General features: G+C 37.6%; 1 protein-coding gene across 6 annotated transcripts in view; it reads right to left on the bottom strand.

Annotated features, from left to right (window-relative positions):
• MINDY3 (MINDY lysine 48 deubiquitinase 3) overlaps positions 1–18,190 on the bottom strand; it is an 82,242-nt gene extending 64,052 nt beyond the window's left edge. For 4 of the 6 annotated variants that reach the window (XR_002733875.2, XR_002733874.1, XM_023223120.1 and 1 more), the window contains exons 1-3: positions 17,861–18,184; positions 6,636–6,715; positions 1,356–1,416 (exon numbers count right to left, since the gene is read on the bottom strand). Coding sequence is in view for 2 of the 6 variants with exons in the window: in XM_023223120.1 (XP_023078888.1) it covers positions 1,356–1,416; positions 6,636–6,715; positions 17,861–17,954 (235 nt within the window). In the remaining 4 variants the exon portion in view is untranslated. Of the gene's footprint in view, positions 1–1,355; positions 1,417–6,635; positions 6,716–17,860 lie in introns of all 6 variants that reach the window. The other 2 variants (XM_023223124.1, XM_023223122.1) reach the window with 2 other exon arrangements.
• Between the last annotated feature and the right edge of the window lie 296 nt (positions 18,191–18,486).

Genomic DNA, 18,486 nt, shown 5'->3' with positions numbered 1-18,486 from the left:
TATGAAAGATCACAATCTGACACTGATCATCACTTTCTTAAACCTTTAGCAACTGCAGCATTTAAGCCATGAGATTTCCTTTACTGCAGAACTCAGCACAATGGAAAGGTCTGTTGAGACCTCTATTTTCTCCCCTCACTCCTGAATTAGTCTAAAGTCCTGGATCACCCTGTCCCAAAGGGATAATAGTGAGATGAGATACCGTCAGCACCTATGTTACCAAAATGCATTACATCAGCAGATGCCAGCGGTCAGAATACAGATTTGAGCATCCAAATTTGACAGAAAATAGCGCAAATGCTCAGACCATCTCTTTCTGAACCTTAGCCGCACTCTCTTTTCAAGCAGTATTACTCTCAAGAAGTAGTATCACTTTCTGAAGCTTTCAAAAATTGTATGATGTAAGGAGGTTTCTGTCTCTCCTAATGGATTAACAGTTCTTTAAAGGCAGGAACGATGTTGTTCACTTTATAATCACCACAGTATTTATGACACGACAACGCTTTACAAATATTTTATCAAAGTGAATATAGTTCTGTGTAAGAAACAGTATACATTTTATTAAAAGTTCAACAATAGTATCTCAAATAGTTTCTTCTCTACTAAGATTTTTTTTCTATTTCACCTATTAATTTAAAACTTATGGAAGTGATACCTTACCTCTTAAATTCAAAATCATCAGATTTTATAGTCATGGTTTGGAATGTAAGCTGTTACATCCTTAGATACAAAACTGGGATTGTAATATGTCCTACTTTCTTCCAGAAGGTATTGTGAGGTTCACAGGAAATGTGTACGTGAAGGAAAGATCTTTGTAAACTGTCACATGGAATGCAAATTCTTATTATAAGGTGGCATCACATCTCTCTGGGTACAGAAGTTCAAGTTACAGAAGCTATGACAGTTTCATTTGCAACTTCATCCAAAATTATCTACAGTATTTGCATTGTGTAAGGCATTATACTAAAACATGCAGGAATATAATGATAATTCTGAGGTCTTGCCCACAGCTAAATAAGACCAAAAAAGAAAAATGACTATTCTTTATTGTATGCTGCCACCTAACAGTTCTAGGAAATGCACCAAGTTTTAGCAAGAAGCCAAAGGTTTTTCCCTTAGTTATACCATCATGTCTTATAACCCCTGGTTAGAAAACCAAATTTGGAAATATGAAGTCACTGTTCACGACACTTTCTAAAACATTTTAAAAGGAAACTTCAGGAAAAAAAAAAAATCCCATTGATACTTAATTTTCTCAGATAATTGTAATTAAACTATTGCCAATGAATCCTGCATAGATCATCTCTATTAAAGCAGAGGATGAAGCAAAAGTTTTTAAAAGACAGCTATCATACCTGAACAATCCCGCCAAGAAGACTTCTCAGAAGAAAACAGGAGCTTCTTCAAAAGAAATGCCTTTATACAATTGAAGCAATAATTAGTGAAATGCATTATAACTATACATCACATCATTCTTCAATTTTAAAATGGAAAAAAATCATTTGTACCTCCTTTGTAATCTTTTGACTAGTTCTGTAAAGATATCAAATGGGTTCCCCTCACATTTGACAGAAACTGTGCAGTTATTTATTCAGAGTATACTACTATAAACTTGATTCTAGATTCATAAAATTCTTCTTCTTCCACAGTACGTATTTTCTGACAAGTAGAAGAACTAACTCACATAACAGAATAACTGAAAAGCACAGAAACTTACTCTTCTATTCACAAAGTGAAAGCCCTGTAGAAAAGGAACAAGTCTACATTTCATTTAGATTCCTCCAGGTAAAAGAAATCTAAATATAAAAGTGTTTCTGTTCCCTTAGCCTTCATCTATGACACAAAAGTAACACTATTACAGTCACCACTTTATTATCGGGAGCTCAAGATTAACTAAAAAAGCTAAAAGATTCAGAAGAAAAGACAAATGGATTTCTAAACTTCCCCTTAAGCGAGTCAATGATGTTACATTGGCTAGTTGATAAAAAGCTGCATAGGGAAGTGTCTCCTTCTCAAACTGTAGTTCAACGGTAGCTACATCCCAGTCACCTGACTTGTTTAAACTGCAGATTCTTGGGCTCCACCTACTCTATCTGAATCTCTAGAGGGCAGGTCCAAGAAAAACAGGTTACAGTGATGACTTTTCCTCACCTGTGTTTGAAAGTATTAGTGTACAGATTAGGAAGACTGCTTTTTAATCAGGCAAACTTAGGTTTGAATCCTGGCTCCACTATTACTAACTAAAAATAACTGTACAAACTTTAAAAGGTTATAGTGAGGATTATATGAGAAAATCTATGTAATGCACTTAGCATAGTACCTGGCACCAATAAACAATTCAAGGTATTACAACAAAAAACTAAGTAATATTCCATTTACGTAGGCATAAAGTCTGTACAAATACTGTAATCAAGTGCTTCTGATTTTTCCCCAAAATGGCAACAACCATCAAGTGGAACAGTATAACCACATCACAACATTTTAGAAGTGAGATGGGGAGATTCATTATTTCACTGCCAATACAACTACTGTTAGCATTCTGACATACTTCCTTCCCATGTTTTTTAATACCTAGTTTTAATTTTATTACAAGTGAAAATCATAATGGGCATATGAATGTATTTTCTGATTTTCTACAGAATTCGTTAAGTATAATTCTTAATCACTACTTGTCTATCAAGCTATTTATCAAAATTTACTTATTAAATTACACTATTGTGCATTAGATTGCTTGCAATTTTTTTGCTACTTTAATATATAAGCTCCTTCTTAAATACAACTTTTTCCATATTAAATATTTCTTTAGAAAAGATTCACAGAAACGCAACTATTGCATCAGAATCTGCATTGTCATGGTTCCAATTATAGTTTAAAATTCCTTCCCAAAATCAAAGTACAAATTTGTACTATATGGCAGCATATGAGTGTGCCAGCATCGTCCCACCCTTACATGCACTGGCATTTGTAATTTTATTTTTAAAGATGAGAAAAAGTAAGAAATAGAATCTAGTTACAGTTTTATTTTTACTTTTCTGGCTTCCTAGTGAGGGTGAGCATCCTGATTCTTTGGCCGTGAAGCATCATTCCACCTGTTACAACTGCACATCTATGCCCATTTCACCCCTGAATCTTAGTGTTTTTCTAATTAACTTCTACAAGTTATTTATATAAGAAAGACAATATCCCTTTATTGCCAATATTTAATGAAAATATGTATTAGTTTGGAAGTCACTGTTTCTCTTAGAGTGTTGATGATACATTAAGTTTTCTTGTGGTTAAATATTATTCCAAAAATATATTTGATATATGGTACAAAATGATCTAAACTTATCTTCCCCTCAAAGTGCTAACAAGTCATCTGGATGGGATTTATCAAACTTTATTTTATTTCACCACTGATCTTAGTTCCTTCTTTATTCCTTTATTCCTGGTGTGATAAATTCCAGGTTAACTGTTACAGGTAATGAGGTCTATGATTATATTAGCTATTTGGTTCCATTATTTTGCCTATTCTTTTTAAACAGTATTATGCTCTAATTTTTATACTCTAAAAAAGTTTTAATATATGTACTTGCTCACTTCTGGTCATCCTTAATAACTTAGTTTTGACTTTTAAACTGAAATATTAACACAAACAAAATTCTTTACAAAGTGTACGTGACTCGGCCAGGCGTGGTCGCTTATGCCTGTAATCCCAGCACTTTGGGAGGCCAAGGCAGGTGGATCACCTGAGGTCAGGAGCTCAAGACCAGCCTGGGCAACATGGAAAAACCCTATCTCTACTAAAAATACAAAAATTGGCTGGGTGTGGCCGGGCGTGGTGACTCACACCTGTAATCTCAGCACTTTGGGAGGCCAAGGTGGGTGGATCACGAGGTCAGGAGATCGAGACCATCCTGGCTAACACGGTGACAACCATCTCTACAAAATACAAAAATTAGCCAGGCGTGCTGGCAGGCACCTGTAGTCTCAGCTACTAGGTAGGCTGAGGCAGGAGAATGGCGTGAACCCTGGAGGAGGAGCTTGCAGTGAGCCGAGATCGCGCCACTGCACTCCAGCCCGGGAGAAAAAGCGAGAGTCCGTCTCAAAAAAAAAAAAAAAAAAAATTAGCCCGGTGTGGTGGTGCATGCCTGTAATCCCAGCTACTTGGGAGGCTGAGGCAGGAGAATCACTTGAACCTGGGAGGCGGAGGCTGCGGTGAGCCGAGATTGCATCATTGCACTCCACCCTGGGCAACAAGAGTAAAACTGCATCTCAAAAACATAATAATAATAAAATAAAATAAGTAAATAAATAAAACTTTACGTGACTCTTTTTTTTTCCTTTTTAGAAATGGGGTCTCACTCTATTGCTCAAGCTGGAGGGCAGTGGCATGATCATAGCTCACTGCAGCCCTGAACTCCTGAGCTTAGACCCTCTCTTTCGAGCCTCTTGAGTAGCTAGGACTACAAGTGTGCACTACCATGCCCAGCTAATTTTTTCAATTTTTTTTTTTTTTAGAACAGGGCTCTCACTATGTTGCCCAGCCTGGTTTTGAACTCCTGGCCTTAAGCAATGCTCCTGCCTCAGCCTCCCAAAGTGCTAGGATTACAGGTGTGAGCCACTGTGCCTGGCGTATGTGATTCTTTTTTTTTTTTTCTGAGATGGAATTTCACTCTTTTGCCCAGGCTGGAGTGCAGTGGCATGATCTCGGCTCACTGCAACCTCCAGCTTCTGGTTTCAAGTGATTCTTCTGCATCAGCCTCCTGAGTAGCTGGGATTACAGGCGCCTGCCACCACACCCTGCTAATTTCTGTATTTTAAGTAGAGATGGGGTTTCACCATGTTGGCCAGGCTGGTCTCGAACTCCTGACCTCAGGTGATCCACCTGCCTCGGCCTCCCAAAGTGCTGGGATTACAGACGTGAGCCGTGGTGGCCCACCCGTGATTCTTAAACTTAATTACTACCTCAAAGATACAGAAAAGTAGGTTCAGGACTTTGAATATAACCATCACTGCATAGGACCCCACTTGCAAAAATAACTACCACTACTGAAATATACTGTATTTTACAAAACAGGAAACTCCTGTAGTATACCCTCCATTTAACTATATTCATGCACTACTTGCAATAAAAACCTTGCTATTACTGACCAAGAGGGGCAGTATTTATATAATCTAATTTACATATGGACATAACAAAGGAATCTTCAAATTCAGATAACATTCCTACTAACAACCAAAATTTGTTTCAATTACTCAGTACAACAGCTATAATTACTAATTTATAGTTAAATTTCATTCTTCACATTCCATAATTCCAAGGCAAGATTCGGACATTCAAATTTTTCTTCATTTAAAAAAAATTCTAATGCAAAAAAAAAAAAAACGTAAAAAATGATCTATAAAAGATATATTTTCGAATCAACCATAATTTTTTTCTTTACAAAAATATATTTTTGGCAATGTAAATATATAGAGTATAACTTCTGAGAAACAATTTACTTTGTAGCCAACAGTTTAGCAATGCATTTTTTTTTTTTTTTTTTGAGACAGTGTGTGCTTTTTCACCCAGGGGAGTGGCATAATCTCGGCTTACTGCAAGCTCCGCCTCCTGGGTTCATGCCATTCTCCTGCCTCAGCCTCCCAAGTAGCTGGGACTATGTACGCCTCCCAAGTAGCTGGGACTATGTACGTCCGGCTAATGTTTTGTATTTTTAGTAGAGACGGGGTTTCACCATGTCAGCTAGGATGGTCTGGATCTCCTGACCTTGTGATCCACCCACCTCGGCCTCCCAAAGTGCTGGGATGACAGGCGTGAACCACTGCACCCGGCCAGAATGCATTCTTTATACCCAAAGAATAATAAATGCCACATTAAATATATATTTTCAAAACATGATGGTTAAAACAATAAATTAGCTGTAATTTTCATAACAGTTCTTTTATGATAGTTCTAAAGTTACACTGTCATTCACAGACATCAGTATTGCCGTAAACTGAAAATTCAATTCTTAGTTTTAACAATTTAACAGTTCATAGCGAATCAGCCTTTGAAATTCAAACAATGTAACACATCAAGATTCCAAATCAAATAAAGACATTTTGATAAATCCTATGTTTTGTGCAAAGAAAAACTTTTGGTTTTTGAAATTGTTTGAAATCAGTTATAAATTTCAATCAGAAAAGTCAAAGTTATACCATAAAATAGTATAAGCTGCCAACTTATTTCAAATTTGAAAAAGTTATAGGCCATAAAAATATGAAATCATCTTCAACTTTAGGAAAATAACTTTTATAGACTGAACAAATGAAAATAGTACAATTACAGCGACTGTACCTATCTAAAGTATAACATGTTATTACTTAATAGGATCTCTATATTAAAGATGTCAAGAAACTTCCTAATTTTCTCAAAGTCACGAAACACCTATTATTTTTCCTTGAAAATATAGTCAAAAGGCTAGTGTTGTGCAACTCATCAATATTCTGAATTCATTTTTGTTTTGGATATTTACTGTAATATACAAGAGTAAAAGTTAAGAGTTAACTGATATGTCTCATAATTACTATATGGAGTACAGACATTAAAAAACAACAAGTATGAAAGATTTCAACATGTCCCTCTAAGGAGTTGGTAAAGGAGTCTATGTTACCTGAACAGGTGCAATAACAGCACAGGGGCCACCTTCAAACTGTTCTAATGCAGATCCCTCTGATTCACTAAACACAAACCCTAAAAATGAAAGCAAGTAGCAAAGATTAAAAATATAATTCAAGCAGCAGCTAAAAGAATCTTTCATGTACTTTGCTTTGAGAACGATCACTTATCACAATAGCAAAATACCTTCAAGTCATGAGATGCAGATTAAGGAACCTTTTGGAAAAAAACAACAGAACCTATGCTCCCCCACCCCAAAATGTACATAAGAGTACATATACCCACACAATTTTGCACCGAGGAACTCCTCTAAGAGGATAAAGTATGGACTTTAGTAAAATGACACTATATCTGACTTTTCATCTGAGGAGGACTAGTTAATCTACTAAATTCAAACAATTTTTAGAACTCTTTAAATATCATATCATTGTATCATTTCAATCTTTCACTCACATTCTATAAGCTAAAAATTAAATGGCATTGGTCAAGCACGATGGCTCATGTCTGTAATCCCAGCACTTTGGGAGGCCAAGGCAGGTGGATCACGAGGTCAGGAGATTGAGACCATCCTGGCTAACACGATGAAACCTCATCTCTACTAAAAATACAAAAAATTAGCTAGGCGTGGTGGTGGACACCTGTAGTCCCAGCTACTTGGTAGGCTGAGGCAGGAGAATGGCGTGAACCCAGGAGGCGGAGCTTACAGTGAGCCAAGATCGCGCCACTGCACTCCAGCCTGGGCGACAGAGCAACACAACGGCATCATAGACAGTACATGTGTTTATATTGGCTCCACCTTAATTTAAATATTACCTAACCAGCACTGACTGATAGCAACTAGTGGAAGTTCTTCAGAGGGCCCTAGGTGAGAAGTTGGGAGAACCCAGTGACCATCTGGATAACCCTTTGAAGATCATTTCACCTGCTTGGGCCTCAGTGTTCTCATTAAAATAATCAATCCCAATTCCAAAATGCTAAGAATCTATAAATTCCATTAATTGTTACTATTCAGTCATTCAGCCAAATCACTTCACGTTAATGAACATCTGATATTATGCCAAACATCTAGGATATATGCCTGGATGATACAGTCTCTGGTCTGGAGGAGCCACTAGTCCAGGTGAAGAGAGACATACGAACAGATAATTACTAAAATAAAGGAATAAACGAATGTTGTAACAGAAGAATGCAGAGTATTGTGGACACAGAAAGGCATGCTCTAGTCTATCATAACAGGTAACTTCCAGGCTCATCTTGAACAGCAATTTGCCAGAGAGGTAAAGGTGAAAGAAGAAAATTCAGCTACAGAAAATACCTTAATTAAAGAAAAAAGGTTTTCCAAGAGGAGAGAATGTTTATAAATCAGAGAAAATTTAACATAGCTAAAGGGTAGCATGGGGGTAGGATGAAGGTGTCAGCAAATGGGCAGCAGGAAAGATGACAAGTGGTTAATATTGCAAAGGGCCAAAGAGCCAGGACTTAACCAGCAGAGATCTTTCAGTAAAACAGTAATATCATCTTACTGGGCTTTTTTCTTTTTTTCCTTTTTCCTTTTTTAAAGGAACAGAACCAGGAAGAAGTTGTTTAAACATCCCTATAGAGATGCTGCTGACCTAATGAAAGCAACATTAGCATGGAGAAGAGAAAGTATATTCAAATAATATTTCTGAGGTAAAAATAAGATTTATTTAGTATGTTTAAGTGGGGCAATGGCTTGGTACAAAAGAAATTAGAGCTGTTTATGAAGTTTCTAGCTTGAGACACCAGATGAGAGCAAAGGAGAGGGTGCCATTCCATCCCACCTCCTCTATCTTCAATCTCTTCCAGAAAGCATATAAACATTTATCTCACATATTAAAACAAAACCTTAAGATTCCACCAAAAACTCCAACCAGCACTCCATCATTCTTGTCCTCCCAAAGCCCAGCTAGTCATCTATATATACCCTGTTTCAATTTTCTTACCTAACTATTTACTTAACCCTCACTAATCTGGTTTTCAACCCATGAGTGAACCAAACTCATTCTCACCCAAGTTCATCAGTGACCAGTACAGGCTAGTTACCAAGTCTTATCTTATTTAATCTCCCAAAGAATCAATCTGAAATGCTGACCACAAATCTGAGAAACCTTTGTCCCTTGGCTTTTCATTCCAAGTTTTGCTTTTCTAGTTCTTCTGTCTCCATGATCACTGCTTTTAAGTGCTAATGTTCCCCAGGTCTTGGCTTTAGGATCTAAGCTCATTTCATTCTATGCATTCTTCCTGAGTAATCTCATCTACTCTCAGTAATTCCATTACTGGTTATAACCACGTAATTCCCAAATACAGCCCAGATTAGAAACTCCAGACACAGACAGAGTCTAAGTCCCTTAACATGGTCCTGTATAATCTGGCTTCTGCCTGCATCTCCCTCTTCACCCTTTGCCATTCTTCCTTTCAGACTCTGGGCACATTGAGTTTCTTTCAGGTCCTGAGATATTTCGTTTTCTTCCTGTCTCTTACCCTTTGTACATGATGTTTCTTCTGCTTAAAACACCTGCTAACCATTTCTCTGGAAAACTCAAACTTTTTAGTTTTCACCCTAAGATAAGGTCTTCCTGCTTCAAGGCTTCAAAACATATCTTGAACATGTTCCTTTCCATCCCATCTCCAGTCCACCTTATAGTTCAAACCACTATAATCTTTGACCTTAAATACTGTCAAGAGTTTCCAACCACGTCTCCCTATTCCTTCCTCCCTCCTGTCCAGTCCCCAAGTATTCACCATAGTTGCCAGAAGAATATTTTAGAAATGGAAATCAGATTTTGACACAGCCTGCTTAAAACATTTCAATGGCTTCTCATTGCAATTAAAATAAAACTCAAACTCCTTTTTGTGGTCTGGAAGACACTGTATGATCTATCAATCCAGCTGACTCTGTTTACACTTACAGTCATTATCTGCTGTGACTTTAGGCCCTCAGAACATCCCAGAGACTTTACCTGTAGCCTCGATGCTTACTGTTTTCTCTACATGAAAATGCTCTTTCCTCTACTCTCCATATAGATAAATCCTTACTTGTCAGGTCTCAGTTAGGTGTTAATTCCTCAGAGGGCTATTTCCTTACAAACCTATGTAAGTAGTCTCTCCCGTCACCCCCCAGCACAACCAGTACTTATCATAATCTGTAGTTATTGTTTGTTTACCTGTTAATCATCTGCCTTGCCTGACCGGTGTTGTATCTGTGTTACTGATCACTGTTTTCCCGCAGTATGTTGTATAGCTATTGCTCAATTAATGCCTGTTGACGTTTTGGCAGGGAAGATAATGGCCGTGTTTGTTTCTAGGAATACCAAGTTCAGTCTCAAAAATGTGAGATAACTATTTGGCAATGTTTAGAAATCGGAGATGTAAGTGTGTAGCTCAGGGCAGGACTCAGGATTAGAGGCATCAATTTCAATCACCTTAAACATGTCAGTTAAAAGTGCATGAGAACCTGTAGAACAAAAATAATGAAGTTGGGAACATTAAAAAGTGAGCAGAGGCTGAGTCGGCAAAGAAGACTGACAAAAATTAGAAGGATAAGAGAGAAGCACATTAACTGAGCTCTTAGAAAGGAAAAATCAAAAGCAAAGGGTAGTCAACTATGACAAACGCTGCTGAATAAAAGATACAAATTAAAATACTAGATTAAGCATGTCACTGGGAATACTAAAAATATAAATTTACAGCACTGGGGAGAGCAGCCAAATTTTAAAGGTTGAAGTGTAATTCGGATTAGAAAGAGAAATAGTAAAAGCAAACTACAGTTGGCCATCCATATCCATAGGTTTGGTGACCACAGATTCAACTAAACACAAATGGAAAATATTTGAGGATGATAAAAAAAAAAAAGGATGGTTGGGTCTGTCTTAAACATGTACAGACTTTTTCATATCATTCCCTAAACAATACAATGTAATAACTATTTATATAGCATTGACATTGTATTAGGTATTGTAAGTAATCTAGAGATGATTTAAAGCATAGGGGAAGTTGTGTGTAGGTTATATGCAAATACTGCAGAGCGTCTATGGATTCTGGTATCTGCAGGGGGGTCCTTGAACCCACTACCCCTCGGACACCAACAGACAACTATATTCAAGTTTGGCGGAAGGGAAGAAGAATGATAGTTTGAAGGGTAGTTGGATCAAGAATTACTAATTTTGTAGGCTGAAGGGCGTGACTGAGAAAAGGGAATGAACGATTATATGGAAAAGACGAAGTTTAAGGTCTCCAAGTCCTGACAAAGAGCTGAGAAAGACTTTTAAAGGTGGTCCACAGATACCTCTGGAAGTCCTAGAGACCTTTCAGGGGGCCCACTGGAGGCTACAATTATTTAAATGATAAAACTAAGACATGATTTGCCCATTTCGCTGTGTTGACATTCACAGTGATGGTACAAAAGCTATGGTGGATTACATTGCGGTTCCTTAGCACAAATCAACACAGGAACATCAAGCTGTCCTAGTGGTCACTGTCCTAAAAAACACCCCCACACCCTCACACAACTACAGAGCCAATTTAAGAACACGCTTACTGCCGCAGTCAAAACTACTAATTTTATTACATCTTGCTCTTGAATACAGTGTCTTTTAAAAAATATATTCTGTGGAACAAAATGGAAGCTACCCATAAAGCACTTCTGCTACATACTGGGTATGATGCTCAAAAGTTATCTCAAGGAAAAGTATATGTGTAATTTTTTTTTAATTGCAAGCTGAACTAGCTACTTTTTTTTTTTTTTTTTTTTTCTTTAATGAAGTGTTACTTTTACCTAGTATAACTACCAATAAGCTACAACTATTCAGACTTGAGTATCTGGCTGACATTTTCTCAGAAATAAGTGAGTTTGACATTTCAAGGAAAATAGCCAGTGATAAAATTTCCAGCTTTCAAGCAGTAACTTGGAAAACTTGTGTCCACCACTGTGAGTCTGACAGCTTCTCAACCCTTACAGATTGTTCTGATGAGCTCACTGATAACAGAAACCAACATGCCTTCTAGTGTGGTTATCATGACATACATTAACATTTGGAAGATTGTCAGTAGACCAATAATTTCCAAATCACTGATGCATACTGTTACAAATTAATGCACAGGTAAGAGATCCACTCGAACTGCAAGACAGACCAAAGGATTTCAATTTAACAGAGGATGAAAAGTTATGTGATTCAGTTTTAGATTTCGTATTGCAACTAATCTCTACAATACTCTGACGTGTCAAGTTTTGGTGTGGTATTAAAGAAGATTACGTGCAATTATCCAAAAAGGCTACTACCATACTTCTTACACCTTTTCCAATTACATATGTGAGGCCAGATTTTCTGCATCCACTTCAACCAAAACAATATATTACCACAGACTGGAGAAGCAGATGTGGGAATCCAGCTGTCTTCCAATATGATAAACATTAAAGAGATTTGCAAAAATGTAAAACAATGCCAAAGTCTCACTAAGTTTTAACTTTTTCATATTGAAGTCCTCAATAATTTTTAACACTGTAATGTGGACCTGAGTTCCAAAAACTTGAGAGCCACTGGCCTACCAGAAGAAGTAAATTTTAGAAGACTTTTAAGTTAAACAGATGAGGAAAAATGAAAAAGTGAAAAGGTGTTACATATTGAGAGTGAGAGGAATGAGAAAGGTACAGAATTGAGGAAAGTGTTAATTCCGAAAAACATAAGGAAAGAACTAACAGAAGCACTGAGGGCTCAGCTAAGATTTAAGTATTGGTGCTGGACACAATTTTCTCCAGCAATACATAGCAGCCTGGAAGATCAAAAATAGGACAAATGGAGAACTGGAATAGAGAAGATGCATGGAACAAATTTAATAAGGAAAGTGACAACTAAGGTTTCTGGTTATGTTAAAACAACCAAGTCCAACCTAGGAAGAAGAGATGAAATCTTCACTGTTTGGCCAGCTCTTCTCCTACTGAGAATAAGGCAATGACCCCTAGTGTTGTACCGAAGTGCAGAGGTGAAATTAAGATCTGCCAAACTTTTCGTGTATGAAATTGAAGTTTGAATTAGTAATGGATCTTGCCTTCCTTAAAAATTTAAATAATGTAACCCAATTATCCATGGGTGGGGCTTTTAGTTGGAACTGCATTATAGTGAGTTGCTTTTGCACTCTGAATATTAAAAACCCATGGAGAGAATTCTAAGCAGTTATGCTTCATGCCAATTTCTGTTTAATTCCAATATACATGTTTCAGTGTGTTAAGTGATAGCGGACAAAGGTTATTAGAGCCAAAATGAAATAAAGTCAGCTAAATGAAAATAAAGTATTCTATCCTAAAACAGGACTATGCTAAGTAGACTTCTCTTTTTATAATAAGGTTTTACTTAAGTTTGAATTCCTCAGGACACAGCATTACTTTTCTTGTCAAGAGTTCTCATACTCAATTATTTCCTAGTTTTAGAAGGACTTAACTTACCATAAATGGCTGTTTTTCCTGATTAGGTCTGAAACTATCCATCTTAAAACACTTAATCCTATGTATACAATTTCATATCACATTACACAGTACCAGAGATCACAGAAAAGTCTTTCTCATTTTCACATTTTATAGCTCAGAACCAGGGTAAACCTGAGCCATGAACCTCATCGCAATTTTTCAATTTCTTGTTTTCATATTACTTACTATATATATATATATACACACACATTATGCACACCATTTTGACAACTATAGCTTCTACAATTCTAGTCTTCCACGTAAATAAGGCTATAGAAAGACTTAGTTTGACATCCTGGCTGAGTCAAATATCTCAACTGGACCGCTCATCTTAAAAAACGAGGATAACTACATTTGTTCTTTGCTATCTTTCAGGGTTGTTGCAAAGGTTAGGTAAGATTTTCAAAAGCTGTAAAATATAGTATAAGTATATTATGACAGACACTTTGAAGTATTTGAATAAAACAAATTATATATTCAAAGTACCAAGGAATTAATTTTGTCATATATGCTTACCAATTACGAATTACAAAATATTGGCTGTTATGCAAATCATAATTTAGGTATGTTGAAGAAAGGAAAAACCTACATAACAGAATGTTAAAACCTTCCAAAAACAAAAAAAATATTTGAAACGATGTGATCCACAGTATTAACTTCACTTCGGAAGAAAAATTAACGATGCTGGTGTTATCATTTTATTACTTTGATAGAATAGTAAATCACATTAAAATAAATACCCAAACATGCCTTTAAACCTTAAATTAACCCAAGTGTATTAACTCCTAATATATTTTATATTTATATTTTAATGGATTCCTCATTTTTCCTAAGTTATTTGTTAAATCTCATTTTTTTTTCATATTATGTAACAAAAATTGTGCTACACTGAAAGCCCAAAACTCTAATTTCAATCAACTACACCTACACGCCCCTCTTCCCCTGGGAAAAAAGAAAAAAAAAAAAAATCCACCCACTGCACTGCTACAAATAGTGAAAATAAGTATCTCTCTTTCTGACTAGTCTTTAGGAGAAACAATAAAATAACTGGAAGAAGGAAAATAATTGGAAGAAGGAAAAATGGCTTCTAAGAGTTTACACTCTCCATCAGGCGTCAGCAAACTACAACCCTCATCTGCTTTCATGTTTTGGAATGCAGCCACACCCATACTAACTATGGCTGCTTTTGCTGCAATAGCACTGATGAACTGAGAGGCAATAAAAAGGCCACTCACCCTTTAAAGAAGTTTGCCAAACACTGAGCTAAGCAATCAATATTGAAAAGAAAATAAATTCCAAATAAGTCAAAATGTTTTTATTTATACAAGAAATACTACTTCTGTCAGGTCTAGCTGATTCTTATTTTGGTTCTGTTGGCTTGTGGTCAGTCTGCCCACTTCTTACCATCTCCAGTACCACTACTCTGGTCCAAGATGGCATCTTTTCTCCCCTGGATTGCTGCAACTGTCTCTTCTCTGATCTTGTCATCCCAATCCACTACAGTCTATCCTCAAACACAGCAGGCAGATCAATCCTTTAAAAGCTTGTCAGGTGGTATCTCTCCTTTGCTCCAAACCTTCGAAGGACCCCCGTTTCATGTACAAGATGAGTGAAAGTCCTTCTAATAGCCTAGAAAGCTTTACATGATTTGGGCCATTTTATTTCTTATATCATCTTTTATTATTCTCCTTTTCCTTTATTCCCTCTCCTGCCACACTAACTTCCTTCTTGTTGCTGGAACAGATCAAGCGTAGTCTGTGTGAAGTGTTTTGTAACTACCATTTGTTCTGCCTGGAGCACTCTTTCTTCCGACTTCTGCATGACTAGCAGAATTGACTCCAAGTGTTTGCTCAAACCTCATCTTAAAATAAGGCCTGCCCAGGACACCCCACCCAGAACTCCGTATCTCCTCATCTTCAAACTATTTATTGTACATGTGTAATTTATGCTACATTATATTTACTGTTTGTCTTCCCTCCCACCCTACTGACTCTCAACTGTAAGAGCTTGGAATACTGGTATAGTTTGTGGGAAGGGAGAGGATAAATAGTGCTAATGAGCTAAGGAAGTGAAAATTATATGCTACTCTTTAAAAAGTACTATAGGCAATTGAGCAGGAGGGAAGCAGAGAGGAGAATAAATTTTCAAGTTAAAATAAAACCCTGCCAACTTTAAGCCCTTAAATTACATGGCTTATTGCCTTTAAAATTAAAACTGCCCAAAAAAAGAAAACGAAAAACACCCCACATTTTATTTAAAACGAACAGAATTTGTAGAAGAGAAGTATCTAAAAATGTCAAGCCAATTAAAAACAACTATGTGCCACTCCTGCAGCTTATTGTTTTAGCAACCATATCAAAAGAATTTAAGTTGATCAATCAATATGATTTCATAGATGAAGTATCTCTAGATATAACTGTATAAATATTCACGCCAAACATCTTACACCTGTCTCTTGCTTCCAGAAGACTAATGAGACTGCAGTTGTCAATTGGAGACAGTCACAGACTATGAAATAAAGCCAGAGTTGATGTCACATTAGTAATGCAGCAAAGCAGTGTCTTGTGTCTATTCCCATAATCCCAAAGGACTGCCACAGCAATATTTAGCAATGGCCTCAAAGAACAAACAAATGAATACAACAGTTAACATACCAAAACCAGTAACAGGACCCCTCTGATTCTGAGGTGGTAACTTCAAAAATACATGTTTGGTTGCCTTAAAATCTTAATCAGTGTAAGGCCTTGAAGACTTACATATTCAAAATATAACTAACTGCACTCTATAAACGAAAAAAGAAAGAAATCCTTTATTTTGAAATGGTACTGACGGAACTAATCCTGTTAAAGAATTTCTGCATGATTAAAGGTGGCAGAGCATTCTAGTAAGTCATTATAAAGTCCTATTGAGAATAATGATTATCCATCAAATAAACAACTAATTGTAATTGTCGGGAAAAAGCCAAAGAGTGAATTTGGCTTAGTCTACAATTAAAATAATTTAAAATAAATATAAAATTATTTTTTAAAATAATATAAAAAGAGCTACCATATACTGAGTGTTCACTATATGTCAGATAGTGTGCTAAGCGCCTACATTATTTACATGGCCTTTAATCCTCACAACAACTCTATAAGGTCTATTATCCGTACTTTATAGAGAAGGAAACTGAGGCTTAAATAAGTTAAATTGCATGAACCTGAATCTATTCCAAAGCCTGTGCTCTTAACCATTACTGGAACTGCTGCCCTGAATCTTCCTTGCATTTGCATTACAGTATAAATATAAACAGGGCTGAGTATTATCTTATTCTATTCTGTAAAATGTTTTATAAATGTTAACTGATTACAATGGAAGTAAATTTTTTCTTAGTCCTTCACAGTATTTTAGAGCTGTTTACTATTAGAATAAGTAAGTCAAAGTGGGAAGTGTTAAAATAAAATCTCCCTCTAAGGTGCCCAAGATTAGGTAACTGACATAATAGCCCAGGTCATTACATGTAGGCTTTGGAAACTCAAAGGAAGATAATAAAAACAGAGGTGTATTAGGAATTGAGACCTGGAATCCATTCCCAGTTCTATCAATTTGTGCAAGTTTGGCCCAGTCATTTACCTTCACAACTAATTGTCTTCATCTGCAGAGCAACAGTGAGGGACTAAAGATCCCAACTTATAATACATCATAATTGTAATTTTACCAGCTCTTAAAACAAACATATCTGGGAGGGAAAGAGAGATTATGTAAATCTTGAATTTTTTTTTACAAGATACACGTTTTGAAATAGGGGTTTATATTTACTATGCCAAAATTCCCCCCAGTCTATTTCGGGAACAGGTGTTCTCTAAATAGATGTTTTAATAATAGTATTGTTTTACATACATAAATTATTGATCCTTTTGACTCAAGGTTATGCTTTTAACCTCATCATCATCTTTCCTAAGTCACCTTTAGGAATGTGGCAGTTGTTTGCCTATCGAAACTTAAGAATTAGGGATAGTTACCAGTATAAAGCGCCCAGCCTGTTACGGTGCAGGAATTCAATAAATGCTTCTTTTATTTCATTATTATTTGTACTAAGACTCTTTATATAAGTAAAAATCCTGTCTGGGTTACAAGTATACCGATATAGGAAGTACTATGATCCATATTCCTTTTTTAACAGTGACAGATAATAAACCATATCCAAAACTGGGATACTTTGGGCCAAGAGTATACTTTTTAGCAAGCAACAGTGTTTACACACAGAGTACCACACCTTACCACATAATGACAATACAAATAACTGCTTTTTGAATTAGCCACTTGGACTTTCCCGTGGACGTCCCTCCTTCTCACCAAAAATAGACCAACTACCACCAATAGAAGCTCTGTTAGGGGGTAAAGATGGGGAAGGCCACAGCACCCTTTGAGAAAGTGGCACCGGGGCACGGGGCGCACCTTCCGTGTCACGCCCTGCAACCCAGCAAGGGGCCACCCCCTCCTCCTCCCCAGCCGAAGGGCAGCCCGGAGGATGGAAGAGGCGCTGCGGGTATTTAGTGGCAGCTGTAACCTTTCTCCTACTCAACCTCTCCCCACCAAGGCAAGGCAGGGCGTGTCTAGAAAGTCCAGCTTCAGCGCTGAGCACGGCGACTGGAACAGAGTGCGGGGCGCGCGAGGGGCTGGAGCGAGAGGCGTCACACGCGGAATCTCGCAGGGCAAAGGAAGCAGCGGTTGTAAGTGAGAGAGCCCCGCCAGGGTACCTTGCGTCCAGCGGCAGAAAATGGTGTCCGAGAGACCGGGGCTGCTCTTGGTGCCCCACACCAGCTCCATCAGCTCTTTAGTCAGTTCGGACATGATGGGAAACGAGCGGGCGGGTCTTCGCTTTGCGGACTCCTGCCCCGGAACATGGGGAAGGGGCAACTCCAGAGACAGCGGCTGTGGGACGGCGGCGGCAAACGAGTTGGAAGGTGAGGCAGGAAGAAGGAGAAGGGGCTGAGAGCCACTTGCAGAGACCGCGCCTGTCAAGCCAGGTCCGGGTAACAGCGAGTTTTCCGTACCGGAAGTGCTAGTGCCACTTCCGACTCCTCTTTAACTCCCGCCCCTTAGAAGCTGAGGGCCCGGAAGTGCCCTCCCCGGAAGTGAAATTGGAGGCGGAAACAGCCACGGAAAGCGGTGGAAGTAGCTTCTCTGCTTTCTGAACCGTCTGCGACCCTTTGGTGGGGTGGTAGTTTTTTATTGGGAGGGGGCGTCGGCGTATTTCTAACCTCCAGGAATACCTCCTTCCTCTAGGCACTGCTGTGGGCTCAGCTGGAGGCTCTGAGGCCCAGGCCCTAGGAACTAGAACATATGCCCCTTGCTTGTATTTTACAATATTAATTTTGTAAAA

Source organism: Piliocolobus tephrosceles, chromosome 9 (genome assembly GCF_002776525.5).
Source record: "Piliocolobus tephrosceles isolate RC106 chromosome 9, ASM277652v3, whole genome shotgun sequence".
Taxonomy (NCBI): Eukaryota; Metazoa; Chordata; class Mammalia; order Primates; family Cercopithecidae; genus Piliocolobus; species Piliocolobus tephrosceles.
This window is presented reverse-complemented; position numbering and strand designations above follow the sequence as displayed.